Source organism: Chanodichthys erythropterus, chromosome 14 (assembly GCF_024489055.1).
Source record: "Chanodichthys erythropterus isolate Z2021 chromosome 14, ASM2448905v1, whole genome shotgun sequence".
NCBI lineage: Eukaryota > Metazoa > Chordata > Actinopteri > Cypriniformes > Xenocyprididae > Chanodichthys > Chanodichthys erythropterus.
The window spans coordinates 1,182,537-1,206,942 of NC_090234.1; the positions used below are offsets into that span (position 1 = coordinate 1,182,537).

General features: G+C 42.6%; 1 protein-coding gene across 2 annotated transcripts; it reads left to right on the forward strand.

Annotated features, from left to right (window-relative positions):
* hycc2 (hyccin PI4KA lipid kinase complex subunit 2) lies at positions 1 to 23,068 on the forward strand. Of its 2 annotated transcripts, none has more exons than XM_067410528.1 (12): positions 1 to 82; positions 1,711 to 1,774; positions 2,825 to 2,881; positions 3,231 to 3,332; positions 3,413 to 3,580; positions 6,007 to 6,087; positions 9,346 to 9,461; positions 9,596 to 9,691; positions 10,666 to 10,782; positions 11,081 to 11,168; positions 11,262 to 11,418; positions 20,936 to 23,068. In XM_067410528.1, exons 3-12 carry the CDS (start codon positions 2,834 to 2,836, stop codon positions 21,361 to 21,363), a joined length of 1,401 nt encoding a protein of 466 aa, XP_067266629.1. In that variant the 5' UTR covers positions 1 to 82; positions 1,711 to 1,774; positions 2,825 to 2,833; the 3' UTR covers positions 21,364 to 23,068. The 2 variants fall into 2 exon arrangements, with proteins under 2 accessions (XP_067266629.1, XP_067266630.1); XM_067410529.1 differs by having other exon boundaries at positions 57 to 82; positions 2,800 to 2,881.
* The last annotated feature ends 1,338 nt before the right edge of the window (positions 23,069 to 24,406 follow it).

The following is a 24,406-nucleotide window of genomic DNA, read 5'->3' on the forward strand; positions in this document are numbered from 1 at the left end:
TTGTCGTCATTGACGTGTTCTGCCTCTAACACAGATGCGCGAGCAGCAGAGTTGAGCTGACCATCCAGTGCACACTAGCTAGGTGAGTTCTTCATCTTCTGTCTGTGTCACGTGCTGTCGGAGACTGTCCTTTATTCTGTTCGTGAGGCGCGTGCGGGTCAGTGTCGATGACAAATATATGTGTGTGTGTGTGTGTGTGTGTGTGTGTGTGCGCGCGTGCGCGCTCACCTATATACCGCCTCGTGACGTAAGAGTCCATACGCGTTGAATGTTTCGGCGTTTCCTACATTTGGATCATCGGGTTTCCACTGACTGTCTCTCTCTCTCTGTGTGTGTGTGTGTGTGTGTGTGTGTGTGTGTGTGTGTGTGTGTGTGTGTGTGTGTGATGCTGGAGTCGTGATGTTGATCTCTTGCTGTGACAGAAAAGCAGATCAAATAATAATTATTTATCGAATAATAATAGTGTATCTGAGCTGCTGAAGGTGATGTGAAGTATTTCTGAACGACAGTGATTTACAAGATTTAGAAGTCATTACTTTTACACATAATTGCAGCAGCGTTTCAGAAATAATTGTATATAGTTCTATATTAATCTGCATGCACATCTATTTTGATTGTTCACTGTCAGTTTCTGTCAGACTGGCATCAGTCCCTCATGTAAATCCTCACAGCAGCACAGAAAACAAAACTTTGAGCTGTTCAGACTCTGAATATATCGTTATTAGTGCTCCGTTTACAGTCAGATGCACATTAATATGCTCTGGGTCATTTGTTAAATCTGTTCAGGCGTTGGATTTGTTTTCATTTCAATAAACTATGATGAAATGTCCATTTCCTCAACTGTCATATCAATCCTGGATGGGAGAGCTGGGAAACTGCTGGAGGAGGTGTGAGCGGCCAGCAGGAGGCGCTCGGCCTGTGTGTGGCTCCTGACTCCAGTGATGGGAAACTGAACTGTATCTGTCCTTCAGATAAACACTGAACACGTTACAGGCGCAGAGAAACACAGCAGAACAGAGATAATTCAATAGATCAGGGGTCCCAAACACCTCCCAGCTCTGCATGATCTCCATGTGTGCTAACCCTAACCCTAACCCATCAAACACACTGATTCAGGTCGTCCGCTCATTGGTCCAGACTCCAGCGTGTCAGACGGGGAATATATACCCGACACACTGCTTTATATTTGAGCCTAACAGTGTTCAGATACAGATATGGGATCATCAAATGTAAAATAACACTGCATATTCTCACTGTATAAATGAAATAGTTCATCTGTGTTAAACTGTTAAAACTGTGACAGTCTTTGATAATGTCATATATATGTAAATGCAATGCCTAATAAAAGCAAATCACCGTCTAAAAACTCACAGCAACCGTTAAAGACAGAGCTGGCCTCCATTACACTCACGTCCGTCCGGCCAAATGCTCAGAGCCCAAGAGCGACACTCTGATAGGTGCAGCTGGTCCTGCTCACACCTGCTCCAGCGGGATTCGAACCCGGCCGCTAAAGACCGCAGCCTGTAGCGTCAGGCACTAGCGCGTCTCCTGAGGCCGTGTTTATAGTTCTTGTTCTGTTACTCTGATGTACGTCACAACAGGGCAGAGACGATCCGATGCTCCCGTTTCATCTCCACTGACAGGCGTCCCAGATGGCCAGCATGTTTGTTGGGAGTGTTTCACTGCAGGTTATTTGATTGTATATTGCAGGGTTCTGGAGGACACCTGAGCTGAAAGATGACGCAGTGATCTGACGGCAGCCACATCACAAAGAGTAAGTGAACGCTTGGGCTCTGAACCACAGTTTTATATAATGATTTCAGAACACATGCGATCGTGAGGCGCACTGATCGTGCCTCTGTCAGTCTGCAGCGATGTGTATGTCGCGCTCTGTCACATGCTCTTATCCGCTCTGGATCTGTGAGCCCATCAGATGATCAGGAGCAGAGAGCTGAATAATTCATATCCTGTGCATAATGGGCACGGCCGCTGACCTCGAAAGCTTTCTGCTCTGAGGATGGGAGGCCTGGCCATGATGAGGTAGGCAGCAGCGCTGCTTCAGTGGTGCATGATGGGAAGCGTTCAGCAGCAGAACACAGTAGTTGAGTGCTCGTGTGGTTTCATTAGTGACAGCCTCGTCCTATAAGATGAGCTGAAGGGTCAGATCCCATCCAGAGCTCTTCCCATCAGCCTGTGCTCAGGTATATAAGCTGCTTTTGTTCATTACGGTTTGACAGATGAACTTGTGCCTTATTTGACTCGTAGTGTCAGCTGTGATGAGACGCTCCAGTGATATGGAAGTCGCCATCTTTGACATTTAAAGGGGTGGTTCAATGCCATTTCACTTTTTATCCAAGACCTCAGGGAGAGCAGCAGATGAGGGATGAGCTCTCTGCCATTCACTCGACCGCCACCGGGGGGAGCTGCGTGGATCCGTTCATCCGTCTCTGTGCGGATCATGGGAGGACTCGGACCTGACCGTCTGAAGGTGGAAGAGGGGTTGAGCCGAAAGGAAGCTAGTCTCTCATTAGAGTCTGGAGATTGATGGCATTGTGCTGTTTACGCATGTGATGAGATAGAGATACATAACCTGTGTGTTTAATTGACGTTTAAAGAGAGTGTGTGTAGGGTTTTCTTGATTCTGATTGATCGTAAGGGTCTTAGGAGACGCGTCTGGTTGGTGTCTGGTGGGCATATGGTGGGCATCCCTAATCCCGGCTAATCAAACAAACCGTCATTCAGGAAAGCCCTAATGAGAAAACATGAACATGCTTAATCAGATAATGCTCTAATCTGCAGGATTTGTGTGTCTGTCTCGTCTCAGGCCGTGGTGATGGCTACAGATAGAGGTGTGGTGGAAGACTGGCTCTCAGAGTTCAAGGTGAGTCACATGATGAGCTGCTCATTCAGGCCAGTGCTGTAATGTGGGATGCTGAAGGATGCTGGGAGGGTGTCACAGACTGGGGTCTGATCTGTGATAAAGATGTTCCTGCTCCCCCCAAACATAGCAAACAAAGACCCGCAGAAACTTTGATTGACCATGATGGGAAAAGCCAGTGAATCTGCCGATGTTCAGACTGTCAGACCTTCACTTATAGATGTGGTTCAAAGTGTCTCCAGCAGAAAATCAGACGCTTGTTTAAGAGCGTCGAATCTTGAGCCTAGCACAGATTATTTGGTGAATCTGGCTTGGGTTGTTTTATGCTCATCATGGCTCTGTGCTCTCATAGGCGTTGTCTGAAGCGCAGCTGTCTGGATACGCTGTGATCCTCCGTCAGAGGAACGCTCTGGTACCGGCGCTCTACAGCGTCATTCAGGACCCTGACAGTGAGGTGAGAGGAGAGACCGAGGTCAGAGGTCACAAACACACTCATCCCACATGACTCCTGAGCATTTCCTCCTGTGTTGACAGCTCCTGGAGCCCGTGTGCCATCAGCTGTTTGAGCTGTACCGCAGTCCAGAGCTCTGTCTGCGCCGCTTCACGCTGCAGTTCCTGCCGGAGCTGGTGTGGGTTTACCTGCGCAGGGGCCGACACGCCAGCGGCTGCATCGAGGCGCTCCTGCTGGGCATCTACAACCTGGTGCGTGAGTGAATATTTCAGAATGGTTGAAGAGAGAATCAGTTTCTTCTCACTAACATTAAGGAGTATCAGCCGGGGTCCTAACATCTAGACCAGAGGTGTCAATCCTGCTCCTGAAGGGCCACTGTCCTGCAAACCCCAGCTAAACACACCTGAAGCAGCTAATCAAGGTTTTTAGGGCACTAGAAACTTCCAGGCAGGTTTGAGCTGAACTCAGCAGGACAGTGGCGCTCCAGGACCGAGTCTGGACACGCCTGGTCTAGACAATTCCTATAAAAATAATCTTAGTCTAATATTTGCCTTCTAGTATTTGTGTACTTCGTTCCAAGTGCAAAACAAAACACAGAGAACAGTACAGTGAAAAGTGAAAAGATGTGGTGTAAATGTAGACACACAGCTCATCATTTCACAACTGGACAAGTGTAAAGGCATTCGGGTGTAGAGGTCACATATGTAAATGTACTCCTCCCAAAACAGTAAAAATAAAGCTGTGAGAGCGCGTTAAGCCCCGATCTCAACATGTTGAACCCATGAAGAGAAACCACTGTTCGAGGTGCTGATGGATCTACTCCATCTTCTCCATCTGTGTTCTGATTAGGACAGTCTTTGACTAAAATATGATTTTCTTCGCTTTTTGATCAAAACGTTTTATGAAACTTACTCACATTCAAGTGTTGATTAATAAAACAGAAAGCATGAAGCTAGAATGAGAGTTTTTAAAGCAGATGTTCTGTTCATGTTGTGTGTTCAGATATTCATACTACAGACTATTCTAGCGGCCATTAAAGTTGTGTGAAAATGACTCTGTTGGGGAAAGTTACTTTTAAAAGTTATGAGTTACAATATTGTGTTACTCATTAAAAAGTAAATCAGAATTGTGTTATAGGGTGTGTTCACACTCGTCATGTTTGGTTTGATTAAAGCGAACCCTGGTGCGATTGCTCTGTTAGTGCAGTTCATTTGAGCATGTGTGAACGCTGCCATCCGAACCCTGCTGATGGGTCTCGGTCCACTTCCAAACGAACTCTGGTGCGGTTCGAATGATATATGAACGCAACACGATGCAAAGACATGTAAAGAACCAAAAACAGGAAGACGAGACCCTAAAAAGGACAGAATCCTCACGCATGTGGGTTTTTCTCATCAGTCGTGAGTTTGCCCATCACCGGCATCAGACGCGCGTCTCCACGCAGCAGAGCGTGTGTGTGTGACGGAGGGATTCCTGACACTGTTTTGACTCGTTCACACATTATATAAGCTCTTCACGAGTTCCCAGCTGGCCAAAATACCATCACACACAGGATACACACACACAACGAGCGCACTGACCTCAGCACACAGCTGTGTTTTGATGTTAGGTAAGTTCAGTCTCAAAATATATCTAAAAACAATCATGTTGTGAATGTATCCCTATGCCTTTAGGTTCAGTATCTTTTGGTTCGGTGATAAAATTGTCAGTCTGAACGCTAATCGGACCAGGACTAAATGTTTTTCTTTCTTTTTTTATTGGTGCAAACAGACAAATCGAACTACAAGTGTGAACACTGAATGATCAGTAATGTCTCAAGCACCACCAGCAGCTCTGGTTATATGAAGCGTTTTCATTGATAGATGTCATGACGCTAGAGTTAAACGTGTCTGTTGATGATGGACATACTGTCACCTTCTGTCTTTGAGAGTTTGGTAAGGGCGGCCTGTCGTGCGAGTCACGTCAGTGTAAGTACACTAGCATTCATCCTCTAGAAATATCATGGCTTATGATCTCTACGTCTAAAGCTGAAAAGTTGATTAATGCGTTCATGACCTGAAGATTAGATTTGATTTGTGCATCACTGGGCGGATGTGTCGCAGGCTCAATAAATAAGCTTCAGCTTGTTCAGAACGCAGCAAGAGGGTTCAGCACATCTCAAATGAATCTCACACAGTATAATGAAGTAATCTGCATCTATTCAAATGTTTATTTATTTTTTCATGCCCTGTCTGAATTCATTTGGAGATTACGGTCAGATTTATGATGGGTCGAGCGAGGTGTTGATCTGACGTCGCTAAACAGAGATGCGCCTGTCAGACCGTCACTTCAGCAAACTCTGACTTCATGAGGATAAACTGCTGGACAACAGCAGAAAACTTCTACAGAAACACACACAGACAATAGATTATAATGAATTACAGCTTTACCAGAAAATCTACTGAGTTTACAAAAATAATATGTGACTCTGGATATGCACTATATTTCATCTAGCATTGAGATTTGTGTTCATGCCATACAGCAGGACAGGAACTGCACAATAATAATAATACTGGCTTGATTAAGAACTCAAATCAGATCCTTAGATCCTTCAGTCACTTTGAATAAAGCACATCCTAATGCATGTAATGTATTATACCCTCAGAGTCACACATCGTTTATATTGTGTATTTTACAGGAAATTGTGGATAAAGATGGAAACAGCAGGCTGTTATCTTTCATGATCCCGTCCCTGTCCAAACCATCCATATATCACGAGGTAAACAACATTCATATCCACATACAGATCTGTTTTACACCTCCTGCTGTACATTTAACCTGTAAACTCAATTAATCTCCTTCCTTGAGCAACAAAATAACACCCAGAAGAATGAAGATTCACATCATTGCACAAACGTTTAACACGCTTTTTTGTAATTAGTTTTTTTTTTTTATTTAAGCCAAACATTAAACTCAACCAACCTTGACTTTACATTATTCACTTCAATAAACAACACCAACACAACACACCTATGAAAAACATAGGGCTGGACGATATGACCAAAATTTATATCACGATATAATTCTTAATTTCGGTCGATACGATATAATTCCGATATCGATATGAACTATATAATAGCGCCCAAAAAAATTGCCAAGAACGGCCACAACGTCTGAAAAATGAATTTGCCAAATCTATGAAATCTCTTCCTATAAAACTATATAATATTTAAGAAATAAAACAGTACAAATAAATTTGTTCAGCTTTTATTTGTATGTAGCCTTCATACAAACATAAAAAATAAACATAAGACTCACTCACTTTTGTAATATTAATATCTTTAACATTAAATTATAATGTAGGCTGATTTTATTATCCTTAATATAGATTAAAACAAAAGTGCTTCAGCCAAGATAAAGATTGTGAACAGTAAAAACAGAAAAAAACAGTGAGAAACAACAAAAACACATTGCTGGGGCAGGAACATTGTTGAGTGTTGATGACACTAGGGGTGCAATGGTTCAAATTGCTCATGGTTCGGTTCGTATCACGGTTTTAGGGTCACAGTTTTGGTACAGTTCGGTATGTGCTATTAGCACGTACCGAAACCGTGACCCTAAAAATAAGACTACTGTCAAATAAAAATAAAGAAAATAAGAACAAACGATCAAACTACAAGCAAATAAGTACATCAAAAATAAGTACAATAAAGCAAATATTCAAATAAAATAAACAGTGCTTTTCAGGTTTTCAGGTATCTAACAGCAGTTTTCAGGTACAGAATGGATAAAGTAATCAAATATAAAATAACACTGCATATTATCTTTACTGTATAAAATAAATAAAGATGAATCATTATTGAAGTTACAAAAACTATTCAGTCAAGAGCAGTGAGTGATTTCTTTGTTATTTGTTGTTTGATTTAACATTAAAAACAGGCAGCAGGAATATTTTTTTCCCTTTAAGACATGCACGATCCAGTAGCTACATATGCTGTTACACATGCGATGTCTTTCTCGACTGTTATACGTTCACTTAAGACATAACCGACTATGTTTGCTAGGATACTCGCCAAGACGGGCATGTTGACTTAATTTTTGTATGAATTTGTCCGCCGAAGCGCAAGACTTGAAAGAGAAGTCAGTATTTGCGCGCTGACTGAAATAAGCGTGTGCGCGCGTCGGATGAGCGCACACAAATCTTCTCACAGCGCGTGCGAGTTCTCTTTCGCGTCTTGTTCTTGAAGGTTTAAGAGCATTAGAGCATACGGCAACGGCACTAGCTGTTAACAGTTTACAAAGAGTGACTGTTTTTTGATTATCGTTGTTGTAACGTTTTGCGCATCCATCGACTGAAACATTATCTGAACTCTGTCTGTTTTCCATGTTGCTATTTTAAACAAACCATATTAACGCTGAGCACTGGCTGATGGCAGCGTGTCTCTGTGGTGTACGTCATCACGCCAATCGCGTTCTGCTCTTTCTAACGGCTGCGCCTCAAGTAAGTGAGAAATGTTGTAATGTATATATCGAAATACCGGAAATGTGTTTAAAAATCATATCACCGTTATCGAAAAAAATTATATCGCGATATATATTGATATTGAATTATTGTCCAGCCCTAGAAAAACATCAAAACACAAACATACTCCCATGTTCTCCTCTGCCAAAAGATATAATCTGTTTTTTCTTCAGTGCCAACCAGCTTTTCCTTCCTGTTTTCCTTCCTGTTTCCTGCGTCTCAGTGTACGCAAGTTCTAAGCATTTGACCCATTTTGTTCTTCTGACCACTGTAGATGACAAACACTGTTGTACAACATGAGCTGCTGTATACATAAATGAACTAAATTAATGACTAATGATCTTTACAAGGGAATGAATCAATACTGAACTTAAGCTGGACAGTGACACTGTTTTCTTCTAGAGCTGCTTTACAGCCAGAATTGTGTTCAGAGCTGCTTTCTGTTTCCTCAGCCTGTTTCTGTAAGGCAGTGGTCTCAAACTCAGTTCCTGGAGGCCACAGCTCCGAACCCTCTGCTCCCACCCTAATCAAACACACCTGATCCAGCTGATCAAGCAGGTGTGAGTTGGAGCAGGTTGGAGCTGAACTGTCCAGAGTTTGAGACCGTTTAAGAGTTTAGCAACAGCTCTGGAGACTGCAGAGGCATTATTTCACCATGTGTTCCTCACCCTGGTCCTGAAGAACCCCTAACACTACACATTTTAGATAAATCCATTGTCCTACATAGTTTCCACTAATGAGCAGATGACATGAATCAGGTATGACAGTGTTGTGGAGCTCCAGGAGCAAGAGAACCACTGGTGTGCGTAGGATAATGCTGTTAAATGTGCTAACGGTTAGGATACATCTCAGGACATCCTCAGACGTCACATGATGAAAAGGCTTCAGCTATTGGACGAAATGGCATCTCACAGTTAGGCATCGCTCTCTACCTGTCTCTGCCATTCTGGCTGAACATCTGATGCATGCGGCACACTTATCTGGAAACACTTCAGGAGTTTCAGAGTGGTTGATTGGATTATACAGGATGTCAGGGAGAAGTGTGTCACGTTCTTTAACGGTCCGCCTGGAAACAATGCCGTGACGCTAACCCCCTCGTGGAAGAAGAACGCCGTCAAGCGCTTGCCAGGATCAACTAAACTCTGGATTTTCGAAAGTGTGTGAAGTTCGCAGCTCCATTATTGAAGTAAACTTGCACAATAATTTATAGATGCTATTGTAGGGACATTTTCACAGCCCTAAACATGATGCGGAACGAAACGAACTGTGATTGGTTGCGTTACATGTCAGTCAAACATCCTCTCGGGTGGCCTTGGCCAATGAAAGCTGCGATAGAGTCCAGACCTTCTGCCGTCAGTCTGAAGCTCTGGCTACACAAGACCTTTCGTCATATGACTGAGGTCTGAGGATGTCCTAAAATGTACGCTGTAGTGGTGTCCCTAATCTCTGTCTAGTGTCAATGTGTGTGTGTGTGTGTGTGTGTGTGTGTGTGTGTGTGTGTGTGTGTGTGTTTAGCCGTCTAGTTTGGGGTCCATGGGCTTGACTGAGGGAGCTCTCTGTCAGCATGACCTGATCCGAGTGATCTACAGCGGTCTCCACCCACAGAGAGAGACCTTCACTGCCCAGAACAGGTCACCGTCCTAATAAAAGTGTTTGTTTACAGTTGACATGTCCTGATCCCAAAGGAAAGATTTGAAAAATGAACTCTCAAATGGTGTTCAGCACCTCTGTACAGGTGATCATGTGTTCTGGTGTGTGTCTGCAGGTTTGAGGTGTTGTGTTTCCTGATGTTGTGTTATAATTCAGTGGTGGTCTACATGCCCCCCTCCTCATACCAGGCCGTCTGCAGAATGAGCTCACGGTGAGATCTCATCCTCGTTCTCTGAGCAGATTATATTAGAGGCAGGCCCGCCGTCAGCGCTGAGAGCGATCGCAGTTCTGACCTGAACACACTCCTGTCACAAACACAGCGCATGCTTGAGTTCGGTCACAGTCGACCCCACCGCTGGATCTGATGAGTAGGGCTGTCCATACATTAAAAACTTATTAATCGCACCCTTTTTCTTAAATTAAGCATACACTATTTATCTCGTTTAAGATGTTCATGTTTTCATCATTTACTATATTCAGGAAAGTAAACCATCAGATTGACTCTTACAAAACTGTATTTCCTGCAAGCTATTTTCAGGTAAATTTAGGTGTCTTTCCAAAAAAGGACACTTGGAGATTCCAAAAGGACACCAAATAATCACGTGATATAAGGAGTCTATATAATTCATAAATGTATGCACACGAAGCACCCATAAAACACTTCAGAGTGTGAACAGCGCGACAGACTCCTGTACGTCACCACTGTCATCTTTACCGCAATTACAATCTGCATCCATCAACTTTACTAGCGAGACGCTGGTTTGCTTCATCCAGCCGAGGCAGTAGATTGTGCATCATCTGGTCATATAGCGCTGGATGTTTGTTCAGTCAGAAACAAGCTCAGAATATTATGACAGAGCTCAAGTTTTAAGTCTCAGTTCTCTCTGCCATTTCCGATGCAATAAGCCTGGTTTTCTTTACTGATTGTTTGAATGAATTCAGGATAATTGGACTGAAAACTTTCCGGGAGTTTAGTGGCTTAAAATGATAGCAAACAGAAGGAGAATCGGGTTAAAGGGTTAAATAGCAGTTTCACTCTATCAGGGTCACAAGTGCTTGCTCAGTGTGATAAACTCAAGATGTAAATTACATTAATGATGCGATTTCATGTGCTTCAGTGCGCTATCACGTGCCTTAACTCATATCCATGAAGCCAGCGGTTTAACGGGTGTGTGTGTGTGTCAGGCTGTGTGTGTGCGGGTTTCCTCGGCAGCAGATGAAGGCGTGGACGGCTCCCTGCATCCGTGTGGTGTTGGACCCAGAGTTCATGGTACAGATGCTTACGGCTGTCTATCATGCCATGTAAGTGTGAACACGGGTAAAGCCGTCTCATTCCTTCCCCCCTCATTTGAGCGTTGTTGGATCACTCACGGTTTCTCACACAACAAAACCCTGTAGTGATCATGCCAAACTTCAGCAGATAAACCATTGTGACGTTACGCAGATATGTCGAGGGTGTCTAGATTAAACTCTGTACTCTGTACTAACTATTTTTAGAGAATTCACTTTTCTTTCTTTTTTTAAACATCTCATGGATTAATGTACTTTTTTAAGTGTCACTGTTCTGCTCTGGTGTTTGACGAGTGTGTGTGTGTGACAGATATAACGGGGAGTGGGAGGCTGGGAGAGAGGCTCTGGATGACATCCTGTACAGAGCTCAGCTGGAGCTGTATTCTGAGCCGCTGCTGGTACGATCCGAGCACATCCGTCTCGTTCCTGTCTGTGGATTATTCTCTCTGCTGACACTGACGCTCTCTCCCGCTCTGTGCCGTGACGTTTAGCTGGGCAATGCCATGAAGAGCTCTCTGCCTGACAGCGCTCCGAACGGATCCCAGGGGAAGAAGATCCTGCAGCTGGAGGTGACTCCCACCATCAGGCGGATTTCCCACTGCACCATCACAGCCGCGTCCATCCGCAGATTGCGCTGGAAGAGAGAGGGTGAGGTGGCGCGTCACACACACACTTCACACACACACCTGACCAGCCTCACAAACACTGGACAGTTCTTCCTGGATCACCGCGACACGGTGATCTTTGTGTCAGAGGACCTTGAAGTGGTCATATTACACACATTTTAGCATGTTTTGTCATGAGATCCACTTATAATGTGAAGGTATCTGGTATGTCATAATTAAATATATAATTTTCAATCTGTCATAAACGCTTAATTTCAAGGGGCGTTACCTCTTTCAGGAACACAAGTAAATGCCCACAGCTGGGATTGGCGAACTTTATCGTTCCATGTCCTCCTCAGCGTGGCGTTTTGATGCTCGAGGTGGTCCGTGCTGTAATGGAGCCGCACATGTTTGAGCCCGAGTCAGATTAACATCAACCAATCAAACCACAGCGAATGCCATAGCTTCAGTTCAAGAGATTTAGAAAAAACAGCAGCATGTTGAGAATAATTAAGAAAAGAGTCCGTCGTAATCATTCTCATTCAGTCACTCATGTCATTATAGGGGTCATGGACTTTTTTGTTATTTTATAATGTTTCCTGAGGTGCCCTTAATGTAAGTATGATTTTTACATAGAAATTAGACATTTTTAGATTTGAACGTTCTGTTTTAAGGGGCGTGTCTGCTGCGTAAACACCCACTGCTGTGATTGGCTTTCCATTTAAAATAATTATTACAAGTGGAACTCTCTCGAAAACTTCTGCTACGTTTTTACTATTACAGCTGTCGCAATTGATCTAATCGTGAAAAGAGTTGCTTTTAGCATTATATTTAGATCGCATGAAGGTCGCAGCGATGAGCATTAGCCGATGGCAGACATGAATGCAGTGTTCGTCGATTTCTGCACTCTCGCCAGTGCTTTCATCATAACTAACAGTGTAAACGAGATTGATTGTGCAGTGAGACGCCATCATTATAACGGGATTCCAGCCGTATGTATGAAGACGCTCCGAGTAAAAATTTAGTCGGAAGTGTGTCAAAATTCTGAGAATGACGTAATTTAACTCTTATTCTTAGACTTGAGAATAAGTGTGATTCATATGATGCTCAGCTCCTAAATCATTTAAGAGAGCTGGAGAAGTGTCTTAACCTAGTTAGGAGTAACAAGATGGCAGCAGAGAAGATTTCCAGCGAAGATATGATGTATTGGGGTTATACGATGACATGGAGTTGATAAAATGATATAAACTTGATTGGCAATTCTTTTTGTAACTGACCTAATAAGAAATGTAATAACTTTAAATAAATGTAATAAATTTAACAAATATTACTTAAGCAAAACAGAAAAAAATGGCTGACCACTCACTGAATCCAATAAGACTTGAAGAGGTCTAGAAAATACAAAATTTATTTGATAAATTGCATGGTGCAATAAAGTGCAAAGTGAGTTAAAAACAGAAGAGCATGAGCAGACGTTCAGCAGATTGCTCTCCTCAGTGCTCAAAATGCAACAAACAATCACCCTCTTTCTAAAAAGACAAGCAACTCAAACAGCTTCTCTTGCTTTTATTGGCAATCAAGTTACTTTCTTCCCGTTCCTGTAAACTGCACATGATTTAAAATCTGTATATAAAATTATATTATGATTATAAAATCTGTAGATTCTGGTCTTTAACATCAAAATCCTCCTTCCTAGAGCAGATACGATGAAGTCTTAAATTGACTATAGGGTAACCCACGTTTTAAAGGAGTTGGATGGGCACTAGTAGCATGAAGGAGACTGTTCTTAGCTGTATCTTTTCTATAAATAGAAGAGATGATTTGTTTGTCAACAATTGATATACAAGTATCCAAGAAATTAACATTTGTAATTCCAAAATCATGTGTGAACTTAATCGAAGGTTTTAGACAATTCATATATAGACCAAATGCTTCAAAATCACTCGCAGAACCTTTTTAAATGACAAAACAATCCTCCAAAAAGCCCAGATATAAATTGGCATAGTCAGGAGCCATGGCAGTGCCCTCGATCTGTAAATAAAAGCGGTTTTCAAATAAAAAATAGTGAGAACCATTTCAGCCATTTCAATGATGAATTTAGTCGGAAGGCCATCATCCTCAACACGTAAATCAAGAAAATGTTTTAAGGCCAATAGACCTTCATGATGTGGGATATTGGTATATAGTGAAGTCAGATCCATAGCTGCCAGTGTAACATCCTGCTCAACATGTTGAGTGTTTGATGGGCATTGGAGGAAATCTGCTGAGTCTCAGATAACTGGGAAGGGATGTGACTAACGGTCTCTGAACAAATCAGCAAAATTCGAGAGTGGTTCAGTCAGACTATTGTTACCGGCTACTATCGGCCGTCCTGGTGGATTAACCAAGCTTTTCTGTACCTTGGGTAGAATGTAAAACACTGGCCTACTTTTAAATCTCATGGATATCCCAATAAGTGGCTTGATACTCCACTTGAGAAGGTGTGCAGTTTACAAGGAATGGGAAGAAAGTAACTTGATCGCCAATAAAAGCAAGAAAAGCTGTTCATGTGTTTCTAAATATGCAATTTTCTGAGCTTGGTTTCAATAAAAGCTATTTTTGGTCTAGTGAGGAAGTTCAGAGGTTAACAAGAAAGTCTCAGAAATTACGAGAAAGAGTTCTGAAACTTACAGGATATTTTATAGTTCAATGACCTCAGCTGATTTCTCAGTTCATGACCTCATCACAAATAAACTTCAGCGGTGTATTCCTTATAGTATGATCTTTGGAAGGTTATACACAGTTTTTGGAGGAGCAGTTTGTCTTTATCCAGGGACAGAACAACATCAGATGATCTCTCTCGATAGCAGTATTGCTTGTGATTGATGGACAGACATGAGCTGTTGAGAGCACATCTATCACATGATTTACATACACATGTTAGGGGGCGTGTAAAGGAAAAACATGACATTGTGAATGGGGTGCATCATCATTTACATGCAGTGGAATGGTAAATTAAATATCTTAGCTTTAAAATGGGCTTTAAATTATATTCCAGACAACAAGCCGGCCTTCTGAGGGGCTCGAGCAGCTCTTTTGATTGTGGCATGATGGCACTATGAACATAAAACACCAAACCAAACCAGTTGATGGAGTTGTTTATATGGTGTGTCACAAATGAACACTGAGACTCGTGTCTGTTAGAATCCTTTTGAATCATGCCAGTGCAACTGCATTGACCAATGGTGTTTGAGCCTGTTTTTTGTGGCACGGATGTCAGCAGTAGAAGCGGGCGCCTAACACCATTGCCTCTGACTCTCACGACTGTGATTGCATTCTTCTTCCTGTCGAGCCGTCTTACCGCTGCTCTGTGAGCGTTTCACCGGTTCATGATCAGCTGATCATTTAGAGTTTGTTTGGCCAAATGCAGTTGGTGAAATCAGTGCTCTTTGACCTTCACTGTGCCCAGCACCACACCTGATCCCCCTTTTCAGATCAGCACCATGGACACTTTATTCCCCCTTTTTTGGTGTTTTCTTGATGTTTTTTAATATGTATTGTATTTAAAGGAAACGCCTCTTCAAGGCCTGAAGCCACAACCACTGTGCCTGTGTTTACTCGCTGTGCCTGTCTTCACTTCACAACAACTAATACATTTCACATTTGTCATGTCTGTTGTGTTGTATTGGTGATTAATTACTAATTAATAATGGTTACACTGAAAATTCATTAAAAAAAATAGTAAATACTGTAGACAAACTGTGGTATTTTTGCTCAAAGTTTTTAACATTAGGCAGACAGTCAGAATAAGTCAGACTTATAAAGAGCATGTTCTTGACATGCCTCCCCCTGGTTCTCCCACCCAATCCCTTCTCATTCGACAGAATACTGATCAACTTAACCTGTTCACTATTACTTCCCTTGTCATGGACAGTATTTGTACTCACTGTCACCTGACCATCATTGTCTTGTCTCATCCTGAGTTTGTAAGACCTCACCTCCTGATCTTCAGTGTGGTACTCACCTTAGTCATTGTGATTCTGTGTTTGTCTGCTCTGGTGTTCTTCAATAAACATCCTCCAACTTCGCCATCATTGTCTTAGTCCTCTGTGACAGAAGATAAGTCCAACACTGCAACATGGAACTAACACGGTGACGGATTGTTGATTGCTCCCATCAGGACCTTGGTACAAGATCTGCTACAAGCGCTACAAACCTCTCCAACCTCACCCACAGAGGAAAGCTAATCCACCATCTGTTTTGTCTCAATTAGCCAGTGCTCCTCCACATACTTCCGCGTCCAGTTCCTCTTCGCTGCTTTCCATGGGGATCACTTCTATGTTTGTGTCTTTGCCAGCGACTTACTTCAGCTCAACAAAAGTCTGCAAGGGTCTTTTTAATGTTCCATACCCTTGGATTACTTCCAAGATTTGTTTCTCACTTCAAGGAAGTGTTCACCACAAGTGTGGGAATTTCCTTCAGAACCCTAGCGGCAGTACACTAGATTCCCGTCATCCATTTACGGTGATCACGGTAATACTTTCAAGACACCAATCAGTTGGCCCCGTCCTGCCATTTTCCATCTTTGTCTGCCCCATTCATTGGACCCCTTGATAAGAGAATCACCCAAGCCTGCTTCGGTGGGATGTCCCCCAAGTCCGGTCTGTGTTCCCACCTCAGAAATATCCTCTGTTCTGTCAGGCTGATGCCCAGAGGTCATCTCTACTCAACTATTAGCCCGGGCAGAAGGTCTGGCTCTCGGCTCAGTACATCTGACTACAGCTCCCATCTAAAAAGTTTAAATTTCACTGAGCCCGTCCTCATCACCCACCAAATGCACCCAGTCCCCCGAGTATAAGAGTCATCCTGTATTCAATTTCTCACTCTACAAACCAGGTGGTGGTTTTGAACCCCTTCCTCCTTTGCTGATTGATGGAGATCCCGTCTATGCTGTCAAGTACATTCTAGATGCTCAGTACAGAGGAGGTCATCTCGAGTATCTGTGTGATTGGGAAGGGTGTGGACCAGAGGAAAGATGGGTGGCTCAAAACAATATCCTGGATCGGCCTTACTTTCCACCTTCCACATGACTCATCTAGAGTGTCCGGCACCGTGTGGAAGAGGCCGGACACAGCATTGATTGTTTTGGACCTCTGGAGCGGTCCATAGGGGGGTACTGACATGCCTCCCCCTGGTTCTCCCACCACAATCCTTGTTACCTGTTCACTATTACCCCCCTTGTCATGGACAATATTTATACTCCCTCTTACCTTAACACCATTGTCTTGTCTCGTCATGAGTTTGTAAGAAATCGCTTGTGTGGTGCCTCCTGATCTTCTTCAGCAGCGTGTTTCTTGTGATCAAAGGGACTGTGTTAGTGTTCATCTGTTTCCCTGCAAGTGGCTGTGCTGGTCATTGCTGTTTGTCTGTTCTTGAATAAACATCCTCTAACTACAACATCATTATCTTAGCTCTAGCATATATATTGATGATAGTCAGACAGATAGATAGATAGATAGATAGATAGATAGATAGATAGATAGATAGATAGATAGATAGATAGATAGATAGATAGATAGATAGATAGATAGAGTGATGATAATAATGTTTAGATAGCAGATCAGTATGGCTTTCTTTAGCCGACATAAAAAATGCAAAAACATCTAATCTAAACTTCCATCATCTCTCCAGACTACATGTGAAAGATCTTGTTCTTGTGTCTGTTCTGTTTCTGTCTTTGTGTTCTTGTGTGGTTCACTGCTCACTGTGGGAATGTGTTGCACTCTGATCATGTTGTTTCCTGTGTTCCTGTTGGGCACAGACACTAAGAAGCACATTTCCCCCTGTTCTGTTACATCCCAGATTGTTTTGACTTCTCAAGTGATGCAGAATTCAGCCTCACCATCTGCCACAGCCGACACGCCCCCCAGGATCCAGCAGCCAATCATGAGCCAGGAGGGAGGGGCTCTCTCACAGTCACACATGAGGGTAGGCGGGGGGTGGAGTGAGATCATGGAGGCGGGCTTTCCCCCTTTAGACCCAATAGGCTCACTTCCTTTAGGGCACCTCAGCTTTCCTGGAATGTACCTCCCCAAAAAACCTGAGTCATGCCAAGCCCCAGTAGGACACACATGAGTGGAGCATCGGGCCGTGGCATGGGGCCGCCAAGGCTGTCATTTATTGACGTGTCTCTTGCAAACACTGAGTGCAATTAAAACATTGATTTAAATGTTGATATATACGAAAAGCTTCTTACAAAAAGGGCTTCTATTGACTTGCATCACTGAATCTAAATTTCCATAATTTGCTGAAAGTGTATTACAATCATAACTTCGGCTCATCTCATATACACCTGTGAAATAGTTACTCAACACAACTTCAATGCACACATGAAATTGTCTTACATTCACACAGCGTTCATACATGTACTGATTCAACAGGATGTTGTCACATACGCTCTCATTCTCTGTTATACATTATGTAAGTCAGTTTCATAGATTGATGAGATGATTTCTAGAGGTCTAAATCTTCACTGGCCTCAAATCAAAGGGTAAAGATTTGATTACAGAATGATTCTCAGTGCAGTTTTGCTTGTTCCCACACTAGTGTTGTCATGATACCAACAGTCAAATCTCATTCAGACTAGAGAGTGAGAAGCATCTGGGCTCTTTCTCATAAAAAGACAAAGCTAAATGAAACGTGTTATGGGTGAATGAGATGACTTAAGTTTACTGAAACTAAATGTTCAAAATTTAGAGAAAAAAAATAAAAACTTTGACACAGATATTGGCAATATTAATATTAGAGAAAGAAAGCCATTTAAATATATATATATATTTATTTAAACATTCTTCCCTCTGTTAGTATTATCTTAATATTTATTGCAATTAAGTGCAGAAATCTGTGCAATTATTAGTTAAAAATTTGAATCAATGTTCAGCTCTAGTTTATATCCGTGTCTTAATTTCACTTAGTGTTTTTTAAGAGACTTTTCAGCAATTAAGGCTCAAACATCCTCTCTTATTCTGCTTTGCATTCAGCTGCATGGACACCAGTTTCATCCCTGAGCTTGTCACTCATCTTGTCCGTTTTCTCTAAGCATGCTCAATGTGTCTGATTATCTTATGTCTTTTTCTGACTATGGTGGACTCTAACCACCTATCCTCAGGTGGACTTCAACCAGCGACGGTGTCACTGCCTCAACACTAGATTCTGTAGCGCTTCCCTTCCTGAGCTGCGCAGCATCAACACTCCCACATCACTCTCTGCAGGACTGAGGTTTAGTGTCAGACACAGCAGAGAGAATCCACACACATGTTCAAAAATAAGTTACACAAGGCTTCTACAGTTTGGTTATACTCAACTCATCCAAAAATTCCCATCACATCTGTCAACTATTTAACAGAAGCACATTTAGATTACAACACGGGTCAAAATTGGCATTGGTTAGTTACTAGTTTGTATGTAACTATTAGGAACTGGAACATGATTTCAGTAAACTAGAAGAATAGTCGCTTTTCCACTGTCGGGCAGAAAGTGAGCGTGTCTGTGTGTGCGAGGGCCAATCGAGCTTCCACCGTCACTTCCGGGACATGATCGGGCCTCTTCGGGGCTTCCTGGGGGCCGAAGGTCAGGGGTTTTTGGCCTGCCGAATACCTTGGTCCAAAGCGGGCTAACTGGGGCTTATTGAGTGGTGGACAACAGAGGCGGAGTTCACCTGAGTCAGGAGACGGTCAACACCGCTGCTCAATTCCCATGTTATTATATCAGGCTACCAGCTAACTTCAACATTTAAGACATTTTGAACAATTTTCAGTTCAAAACTCACTTTCAGACACCAGCAAGTGTTGGAAATAACTTCCTTGTGATCCGACTAATTGTTATATACTTGCACAAGCATATTGTATATAACAATTAGTTCAAACTTTGACCTGTGGAGGGCAGTAATACACATAGCAGAGTCTATACTGCTGGAATTCAAATAGAGAAGAAGAAGAGAGCTAGCTCAAGATGAGCATTTATGATTAAAATGTATATATTTTTTTTTAGAAAATGAGCGATGGTTTCTCTAGATCAGACTCTTATTCCTCGTCTGGGATTGTTTAAAGCTCTTTGAAACTGCACTGAAACTGTCATTTTGACCTTCAACCATTTGAAGGCCATTGAAGTCCACTATATGGAGAAAAATCCTGGAATGTTTCATCAAAAACCTTCATTTCTTTTTGACTGAAGAAATTAAGTACATATAGACCAGCTAAAGAAGTCTGCTACACAGCGAACTTCTGCAAGCTGTGACATCATTATAAATAAAAAGGGAACAAAAACTTCCGTGATTACATCATATGCACAAAACAGACATTTGATGCAGCTTTACTCACCACCTCACTTACTCATCTGCAAATCCAGTGTCAAACCGGGACTTGTTTACAAAGTATTCATCACGAAATCCCGGGAACAACTCCTCTGTTCCCTTTACGATGGGTTCTTGGGGAAACTGAAAAAGGTGATCTTTCCCTCACAACCAAAAACACACTCCTTTGGTGACATTGTTGACGAATCTCTCGTCTTCTGTATCCTGAACGAAGCCTGTAGATGGGCGCGCTCCGGCTCTGGGTGGTGTGTGCGCACGCTTATCATGGAGAAGTGCCCATATAAGAAATCTGCCCTTTATGAAGTGATACACGGTCACACTCGAAAAAAACTCTCCCAAATGTATCCGAAGCTGAACGTAGTGTATTTGGCACAGAAATACTCCGTCATACGCCCAACTCGTGTTTTGAACCTTTGGCCATGTTTAGCATGAGTGCAGCTCTTCAACAGTGTAAATAAGTCAGAATGAATGAAATAGCATTAGACCTTTGAGTGAAGACCAAACGTTTGCTTCTATCATGCTCAGTTAGCGCTGGTGAAACGGCGAGGTTGTGTGACGCTGTTCTGTGGAGGCGTGGAAATGCAACTTGATTTGGCCCCGGTGCTTGAGGTCCGAGACTATTGGCCCAGCACGGCGTGTTGTTAGACTCGCACCGGCCCGACAGTGGAAATAAGGCGTTCAGTCAGTCTGCTAAAGAATGTGTTTAGGATGTGTTTGAGCTCCTGAAGGGATCAGGGAGCATGTTTGCATTGTATCCACACGTCCCCCGACCCTCCAGATGTTTGAGCAACTCTTCAACAAAGTCATGAATAGATGTGAAAGTTCCATGTGTTTATCAGTCTGAATCCGTTTATCGATAATAGTGAACCCTAAAGTGCACAATATCGAACATGAGCAGCATTCTACTGAATTAACGTCTCTGTGGTCGAAGCTATTAATACAGCCAATGAAATCACAGATCTGATGACATATTGAAGCGCATCATAGTTTGCTTGGGTACGAATTGTCCGATTATTCAGCATGCTGACCAGATCTCATAACTCTGAGAATCCTGCTCTTCTGTGACTTCCTCTGCAGCATCATGTACTTCCTGTCTGCAGTGTTGAATGGTTTTTATGACACATTTTGAAGGAGACGGATTAAAACAAGAAAAATGATCTCTCTTTTCCTCTTCATTCTTTTGTCCTCATCATTTCTCTCTGTGTGTCAGATCCAGATCAGTTTAGCCGAGAGGAAGAGTCCGTCGCCCTGAACGATCCAGATGAGGGCTTCTCGTCCGGAGCGTCCAATAGCAGCCAGCCTAGCGGTTTCCGTGGGAACACAGTGCCAGGTGTGGCCGGCCAAGGGAGCAGCTGTAAGAAGAGCCGGATGTCCACAGAGAAACACTCGGACAGTCGGAGGAGAGCCCATGCGTGTCCGGCCGCGGTGGGCGGCAGCACCTCCTGCACGACTCTGGACCGCCGGCCGGCCGTGTGTGACGCGGGCTCGACTCGGGCCGCCGAACTGAGCTCTGGTGCTGACGCTCGCAGGTACTCCAAGCTCAGCCTGCAGGAGCAACATCTGCCAGAGACGGAGCTGCTGTCTCCCAAACAGTCCCGCTCGCCCAGCTTCAACATGCAGATCATTTCACAGGTGTAGATCTCCAGCTCCGCCGTCACTTCCTAAAACAATCATTTACACTAAAAATGGGAATTGTTACTATTTACTCAGTCTCTCTTCGTTCCATACCTGTGTTGTTGTTTTTTTTTCCATGAAACATAAAAGGAATGTGGCTGGCCGTTCAGGTCACATGACTCAACATGATTCATGTGAAAACATGACCTGGGAAAAGGGGAGAACTGTGTATGAAAAATGGCTTACATCTGGGGCTGTTTCTCACACAGAGGTACAAAACATAGTCACCGGTCACATACAATACTTCCCTGGTGCTCTTTGAAGGGAAAGGGAGTCATGCAGGATTGGAGTGACACGAGTAAATGATATTTTTCATTGTTGGCTGAACTAATGGTGCATCACCTGTAGTCAATCGGTAGTAATATGTTGTTTTTATCACTTCTGTTAGTCTCCGAGGCCGTGATGCTCGGCCATTATCTGTGCAATATTCCACTTTAATGTGTTTGTGTTCAAAAGAGCAACAGACGCGTCCATCCTAGTTTTCTGACCCGTGCACTGGAACATGGTCAGCTCAGGTGTGGGTCATTCCCAGCTCCCACATCCCTCTCCCGAGGGAAACGGAACGCAGCCTAATCCAGATCCGAGCGCTCCAGATGGGAACATGAAGTGTGCATTCTGAGATGACAATCAGCAATAACTTATCCATGATCATCCCAAAGATCTGAATGTGTTGCTGTAGTGTCCCGTACTCTTATTTGGGTTATATTCTTCATAAGTAGTTGTTGTTATGTCAATGTTTTGAAATACTTTCCATAGAATTCCATTCCAAAAAATGTTTGATACAAACCTGTATTTTATTTTTACTATTCTTTGCAAGCTTGATTTATTTATTAGTTCATGTATTTAAGCATCGATGGCCTACAGATTCTGATCTTCATGTTTGTTCTCCAGAGAATTTGGACCTAAATCAGGGAACAGTCAACATATTATGAGATTTAAGTGTGTGTGAATTATGTAAAATACTGTACTGTCTGATCATTCAGTCAGAAGACAACATCATGTATATGTGGGCGGTTGGTGGTGTATTTTATCCAAACCCATTTCTGAAAAGTTTCAGTGCGGTTCATCATCATGAATGCCTGTTTATCTGCGGTCAGCATCACAATCACATCACTGTCTTCATGGAGATGGTCTGCAGGTCAGGCTGTTCTGGGACTGAGCTCCAGTGAAATCAGACGTGATCTTTGTTTCTGGCCACACAGGCCTGTCACATGATTAAAGATCAGGGTTAGGTCAGGGTGTCACAAAGAGAGAAGAACCTCTGGCAAAACACAAATGTAACCAACACAACGTGTCGTGTGCTGCTGTTGTGTGTTGTCATGTGAATTATATCTGCTGTATCTGTCTGCCGACTCTCTCTCTGGTCATAATGTGTGAGTGTGTGTGTGTGAGAGAGAGAGAGGTCTGTCTATGTGCTTGAATGTATCATGTATTCATCTGATTCACAGCTCGAGCTCCACTGCATTCATGATGGTTTTCTGTTTTTTGCTTTGCTTCAGCTTTTACACACACACACACAGCTGTAATGTGTCTGTTAATGTCAGCATGGCATATAACTCGTGTCTCATTTCGATGTCTCTGGTGTGTAATCAAACTCCCAACACTGGGTTCCCACTTCCCATACCAATGCTAAAAGAACATGTGAGATTAAACTGAATAAAGTCATGTGTCAGCGTTAACTGTGTGAGGTTGTTGTTTAAATGATCTTGAAGTCCAGAGCCTTGAAAAAAATACTCATATCATGGACTTTGACATTATTGCATATGATTTTGCATATTATTGCAGTACTTTGAGAATTGCTGTAACCAAAAACAGCAACATTACTGGTTCTTCTCCACCAGGCAATGACACGAGGAGCGCTAACTGTAGAGCTTAACACTGTCCAGAATGAGGAGGAGAGGTTAAGAAATGGTAAGCGCATAGAAGAATTAGTTTTCCAGCAGGCCTCGGTTCAGGTGCTCGTGGAAGATCAGCGGTGAACAGAACTGTCCTCTCCAGTGACTCTGAGCCTCTCACCGAACGACCGCAGGCTCCTGCAGGGATGAAGACTCGTGAGAGAGAGCGGAGGTCAGAGGGGACAGGGCTCTTCTGATGGCCTTTACCAACAGGATAATGCTTCCTGCCACACTGACAGAATTCATGCTGGTAAATTTCTGTTAATGCTTTGGCCTGATATGAACCCAATCAGACATTAGTGGTTTGAGTTGGAAAAGTGGGTTTGCGCTACATCACCACCAGTTTCCAGCTTAGTGAATATGAAGGAAGGCTTTTATGCACGCTTCCGAGACGATAGACAGTTCATTACAAATTTGAAGGAGATGTATTTTTTGCTGCATTAGGTTAGGCAATGGCTATTATTATTCGAACAGGCCGTCATGCCTGTACAAATTATAATGGTTTGTGAACATAACCACTTTAATAACCAGAGTGTTTATGCCGACACAACTATTTCAGTGTGTTTTTAAGGAGGAATCACATTTAGCCCTACCCTAGAGTTTATTCACCCTCTGCTTTTAAACACACATGAAAAAGTATTATTCTAGATTCATGCATTTTTATCAGCATTTGAATGTAGGTAAGTTTCATAAAAAAGCAAATCACATTTTATTCAAAGACTATAAATGCTTTTATAGTTCGATTCTGCTTCTTCTTCATCTGTGTTTTGATCAGGAGATTCTGAACTCTTTCAGAAGATGCATAATAGCGCCCCCTTTTTGTTTGTTTGTTTGTTTTATTTAACAAAATTTAAAACATAATTTAAATACACAAAAAAGCCTTAGGCGTATTTCCATTGTGGTCATCGATATCTTAAAAAAATGGACAAACAAATCATTTATGGAGTGAAACTTGCATCACGTTCAGAAACTCAATAAACAACTTCAAATTCAAACATCAATGATAAAAAAACCATTTTTTTTACTTCCTTTGTAAAAATAGTCTCATCTTGTATCTCTTGGATACATCGAAGTAATTTATTCCAAGCAACAGAACAGATTTTTTTCCCATT